This window comes from Thunnus albacares, chromosome 24 (genome assembly GCF_914725855.1).
Source record: "Thunnus albacares chromosome 24, fThuAlb1.1, whole genome shotgun sequence".
NCBI lineage: Eukaryota > Metazoa > Chordata > Actinopteri > Scombriformes > Scombridae > Thunnus > Thunnus albacares.
In genome coordinates, this window is record NC_058129.1 from 6,227,504 (window position 1) to 6,233,520 (window position 6,017).

A 6,017-nucleotide genomic window follows, 5' to 3' on the forward strand; every position below is an offset into this window, starting at 1 on the left:
TCAGTTTTAATTTAATCTTTGAAGTGTTATCTCCCATACAGGGTGAAGCGGATGAGTCATTACTGTGGAGCAGAACCACATTTCTATTTTGAGATAAGAAATTACACTCGATCTTGATCATTTTCTCCATGGTCCGATTATGATTCGATGAATATGTTAACTACAAAAGTATTTAAAACACATTTACCAGAAGTTTGTAACTGACTACTGCTGTGATGGAACACAAAGACACACATAAAAGAAATGTGCAAGAAAAAAACAGGAAAAAATACTCCGTCAGACTTCAAGGTTGTTTAATTTCAAACGTTAATATATTTGTCTTCTAATTCATAGTGAACTATTCATCCAGCTTCCACACTCCTACAGGTCACCTCGTATCTGCAGCGACTACAGAAGAGCCCGAAAAAGGGTGACACAGTAACAATGCTTTCTCAAAATAAATATTTTTCATTATAAAATAATAAACCTTCAAATAAATATATATTTTTTTAACTTTACACTAAGCAATGTTGGAATTAGAAAATAAATTTTTCATATAAGGTCACTGTACAATTTACAAGTAGAAGGGATAAGATTTTTCCTTTGTAAATTACATTAAAATGATTGATATACATTCCAGTGAATGTAAAAACATTGTATGAATGAAGTTTACTGATTCATAGAAATGTGGATTTATCAAGGTGCCTCTGGTATGGCAGAAAAACTTTTCACAGTTGAAGTATTATTATATGTACAAAAATAAAACATCTCTCAAACTCATTTTCTAATTTACATACCCTTTGCATTGACTACTTTACATACAGTTAGTAACAGGAGTCTGTTCTTAGCATATAAGTTGTATTAAATGTTAAAAAAAAAAAAAAAAAGGCTATCCATTTGGACTCTCATAGCAACAACAATATCTGGGCACTTGAGTGAAGAATTATTTTCCAGGACAAAAACAGTAGTTGAGTATGTCTTCATACCTTTAAAAAAAAAACGTGGAGCGCTTATTTTGGTTTACCTTTCAAGTGAAACTTTTGCCAGGGTGAGTGTAGGCCTTTAGTAGGTAAAAAACATTTTGTCGAGTCACTTTAAAAGTTGACAATTTAAGGCAAATTTTGACTTTGTCTCTGCCAAGATCTGGTAGGCACGAAGATGTAGATGGAAAAACACAAAAACTCAAGCATGACAGCATCACTATCTCTCTAATCAAACTTTTTCAGACTACAAAACTACAAGACCAAAACATCAGTTCAGTCAACGTTGAGTCATTATCTTTTTCATCATCCACTTTTTTTTTTTTTGCATTTTAAACACATACACATGACCGTCTTGTCTACGTTGGCTTGCCAACAGCATCACAGTGGATTGGGTTTGTGTTCTTGCACCGACAGCCGGGTCGTGTGACTCGGTCATAGCAGCACTGGCACACGGCGACACATCCTTTAGCCGGGAGGTAGCACAGGAGACAGGGGAAGAGCAAGGAGAGGAGTGACACGGTGGTCCAGCGGACGCAGCAGTGCGACTGCGTGCACGAGAAGGGCTTGTCCGTGCACGTGTCCTCGTCGTCGCTGGAGCAGTGGTAGAAAAGCCCCTTGACGCAGCAGACGCACGTCCCGTACTCCACTGCGTCTTGCACTGAGCACATGCACCTCTGGCTGCACATCCAGCAGGAGGGGAGCACCCGTGGGCGACTGCACTCTGGACACCGGCAGCGGCTGCAGTCCTCGCACTTGTTGGTGTGTTTGCCTTTAGAGCCTCTGCTGCCTGGCACTGCCACCACTGCCCTGCACTCATCGTTCAGCGGTTTCAGCTCTTCTGAGTTCAGCTCTGCGCGTTTCGGCTGGGTTCTGATTATCTGCTCGCTGCTTGCCGGGCTGCTGAGGAGCCTCTGGCCTGAAGAAGTGCTCCCCACGCTGGTCCTGATGCTACTCTGGGAGTCCTCTACGCTGGAGGACCGCAACACGCCCTCTCTGGAAGAGATGGATGTATCTGTGTTTCCATGCTGAGTCAATGAATGCAGGTTCCGGAGATTATTCGGCCTCTCTTCCCGAGTCTCCTGCTGATCGCCGCTCCTCAAAACTGATGACGTAACCAAGTCATTCTTCTGCTGCCTAAGCTGTGAGGCCGGAGACCTTTGGGCAACTGTGGGCCCTTCTGTATACTCATTACTACTCCCAGTTATCCTAATCTGATCCAGAGATAACACTGGTGGAGTATGCGGTGGCTGCCCGTTGGTCAACAAGGGATCTGGTGGACCATCGGGGGTTTGCGGAGGCTGTGGTTGCAGTCTCCCTTCGTCATGCGGCGTGCCCAGCGAGCCAGTCGGTGACGGTGACCACCCGTGGTGTCCTCCTCCCCCGTCGCTGTCGTTCTGACTTCTGGAATCCATCTCGGGACTGAAGGGCCACTCTGACTGGCATGGGACACATCTGAAGTCCTGTAATAGAGACGGACAGTTTATATCTGTCGAGGTGTGACAAGCCATGCAAATGATGTCATGCAAATCCTAACTGATGTCTGCACAGGCTATGGAAATAAGTCCTAACAAATATCGTAGTGTCAGGGAGAGCGATGAATGCCTTAGATTATATAATTGTGAATCCAGTTTTGGATACCTTCTTTCAGGCTACTGTGAAAAACATAGATGATGATGAACAAAGAGCTTTTGGCATCTGGTAGCCGAGTGGGTATGACGCACACCATATAACAGCAACATCACTGGTTTGATTCCAGCCAGGGACCTTTGCTACGTGCCATCCTCCTCTCTCTGTCTCTCTCTCTCTCTGCATTTCCTGTCTGTATCTCTACCAACACCATGAAATAAAAGGCAAATCCCCCCCCCTCACCTCTCCCACAAAAAATTAAAAAAAAAAAAAAAGTTTGTTTAGTCATTGCTGTTGCATTCAAGCGGTGATATATTACAAATATCACATCCAAAATTTGTTTTCAACTGAATTTAGCCACCACAGTGCCAGATGGTTGTGCAAACTTCCTGTTTCCCCACAGTACGAAACAACAATGAGAAATTTTACCAAGAAAAATGCAATCATCTGGAACTGAAGCAATCCTTTTATTGTTGACAGCAAAATTAATCTGCAACTATTTTGATCATAATCGATGTTTGAGGAGCTTTGAAGCAAAAATGCCAAAAATGAGAACATTAGCCGGTTTTCTTAAGTCCTCCATCGACTATACTACACTTAGTGCTACGTTTAACTTCTTGGTTAAACAAAAGAAGCTGTTTAAAAAAAAAATGAGCCAACTTTTGGAAATTGTGACGGGCAGGTTTTACCGTTGTCTGACCTTAAACGGACCAACAAATTCTCAAGAAAATCATACCCACCCAACGCGCATATTAATAGTGTGACAAACAATGTGTCAAAGGTAGCAAATATGTAACACCAAATGTCTCGGGAGGATCAATATTTCCATTCTCTGAGGCTGTGTGTGCTAATGATCAAAGTTCAGGTGGTTTCTGTGTAGAAGGAAGTTGGGTACTTTACTGAATACTGATACGGGTCAAACAGATAACTCAGATAAGGAGAAAAGGAAGAACAAGGGGACTAAATGTCATTTTTGTTTGCAACCATTTTCAACTTTCTGATCTAAAAGGTTCTTTACCATAAGTGCATTTTTTATATTGCTGACCTTAAAAAACAGTTCTGACCTCTAGTCTATAGGCGCTCACGCAACCCCAGGTCAGTTACAATCTCTCTGATTCATCTCATGGAGAGTGTAAGCATTAGCATACTGCACTGTCACTCTGCATTAATCCAACATATTCAAATGCACAACCTTGTTTTCATCAACATATCACAGCAAAGTAAAGAAACTGACAGTAGTGGCCTTAATTCTCCTTCCTCGCGCTAATTAGCTTTCAAATGGCATCTTTGGGGAGGGGAGGGGAGGGGGGGGGGGTTCACCCTTCTTTTTCAATGACAATACAGGAAAGGGCTTTTGTTTGTTGCATGACAAATGGCCTGCAGCAACCTTTCCCATTCTAACACATTTTACATTGTGACACTCCTGAAAAGAAGATGAGTGACAAGATAAAGGTTTGGAGCATGAAAGAGGCCGTGTAAAGTGTGAGTGATGCGTTGAGGGGTAGTCGTGGCGGTGGGGGTGAGGCTGCATGAGGGTTCTTTAGGATTTATGAGTGAGGGGCTTGCAGGCACACTCAAATTTTAACCTATTAGGGGAGGGGGGAGGGTACAGGCGTACAACCCCTCATCCACTTACAGGGCTTGTGTGGAGGCTATGTTGGCTACAGTGGGAAGGTGGGAGCTTGGGGGGGTGGGGGGGGGCTGACGGAAGTAAGCTGGGGGAAACTGATGGCATCAGCTCTTAAAAATGACAGGTTAGAGATATTAAAAGACACACACACACACACAAAAAGAGAAATGACAGAGTGGCAGTGATTAAGTGGTGGATTAAATTTAGAACCCAGTGAGTCATATTGTCTCTGAATCACATCTGATAAGTTTCCATTGTGTGTAGCAGATTTATATCGCAAATATACATGTGTAGGAGCACAAAAAGAAAAGAAAGTCTCATAAAAGTTCAGTAGATATATACAGTGTGGCCGGGGAGGTGGAAACGGAGTGTGTGTGTAGGGTGTGTGTGAACGCACATATGAGCAAACACATGTGCCAACTTGGACAAGACTACTTCCCAATAAAACTGACACCAGCAGTGAGATGGATAATTAAAATTAGACACAGCCCAGTCTACGCTCATTTTAAACACCTGCCTTAATTACAGGAAAACTGCATTTTTAATTGTGAAATAATGGCCGTGTATAATAATTTGAGAATCTGTAAAAAGTAAGATAGAGCTCCTATAATGTTTATATATATATATGCAACAGGTCTATAACAAGGTAAAGAAAGGAGGAGAGTTGGAAAGAGTCTACAAATGCTAGCAAACAGGGTTTTTTTTTTACGTGCGTTTACGAGCAAACTTGAGCCAAGAAGTATTTAAAAACCGACTCTTTGTGTTTAAAAAGGCAACACTTACCGTGCTTTCCACACTTTAGCCCCCGCTTAGGTGAAATTAATCCAATTCCAGAGAGAGTTTATTCCCTATATCAACAATTCAGTCGGGGAAGCCGTCGGTAAAATCCATTGAGAAAGTTTCCAACCGGAGCGCATTTTCATTAAGAGCTGCGCTAAGACGTAAATCCCGTGTTTTGCGCAAGAGCACGAGGCATTAAAAAACAGGCGAAAACTTCAATCAAGCCACCGCCGCAGTGTAAACTTAGCTTGACTCCACTTTCTTTGCAAACACGAAGAAGAAAAAAGAAGAGAAGCTCCAGCACACGTTGTTTTAAATTCGGTGTTTTATCCGCAAGGCTCTGAGAGGTTGCAAGTACTTTTTCTCGTGTGTTTCTTTTTTTTTTTTTTTTTTTTTTTTTTTTTTTGCTCTTTCCGGAGAGGAGGTCGGGATTTGGGCTGTAAATGGCGTCAAGCTGAAGGGGGAACAGAGCGCTTGTTGTTGCAGCGGATATCTCGCATCCGGTGCTCAGCCATTGGCTGCTCTCAAGCAGCCATTCACACCCAGTCTGATCAATTATACTGCAGCAGCCAAACAGTGCTGCTCTACCGCTGAGGGAATATGACTGCTGCACTTCTGAAGTCTTGCATTTCTTACCACTGGTGACCCATTTCTTTTTAAAAAGTAGCTCTTCACATGTGACTCCCCAGAAATTAATCTCTTAGGTTAGTTCTTGCTGGTGGGATAGTTTTTGGATAGTTCCAGTTTCAATAAGGCTGCAAGTAAAGGTAATCCTGCATCGTTACGCTCAGAAGGTGATCAGTTCATCAATCAAAAATAACAAACTAAAAATCAATATATTTTATCAATATGGTGCAGAATTTACTCTTGATATAATGTCCTTATCTAAATTTATAGAATACATGATATTATGTAGTACTAAATGATATACTGCAAGTTACATGAGGGAAAAAAGGGTAGTTTCAAGAAAAGAAACAAATTCTGATTCAAACTTAAATATAAGTGGTTGACTATGTTCA

At 42.0% G+C, this 6,017-nt stretch overlaps 1 protein-coding gene across 1 annotated transcript; it reads right to left on the reverse strand.

Annotated features, from left to right (window-relative positions):
* Positions 1-276: 276 nt before the first annotated feature.
* spry2 (sprouty RTK signaling antagonist 2) lies at positions 277-5,584 on the reverse strand. Its single transcript, XM_044345360.1, has 2 exons — positions 5,002-5,584; positions 277-2,422 (listed from the first exon to the last, which is right to left on the reverse strand). The coding sequence occupies exon 2, from the start codon at positions 2,372-2,374 to the stop codon at positions 1,319-1,321; it is 1,056 nt and encodes a 351-aa protein (XP_044201295.1). The 5' UTR covers positions 2,375-2,422; positions 5,002-5,584; the 3' UTR covers positions 277-1,318.
* Between the last annotated feature and the right edge of the window lie 433 nt (positions 5,585-6,017).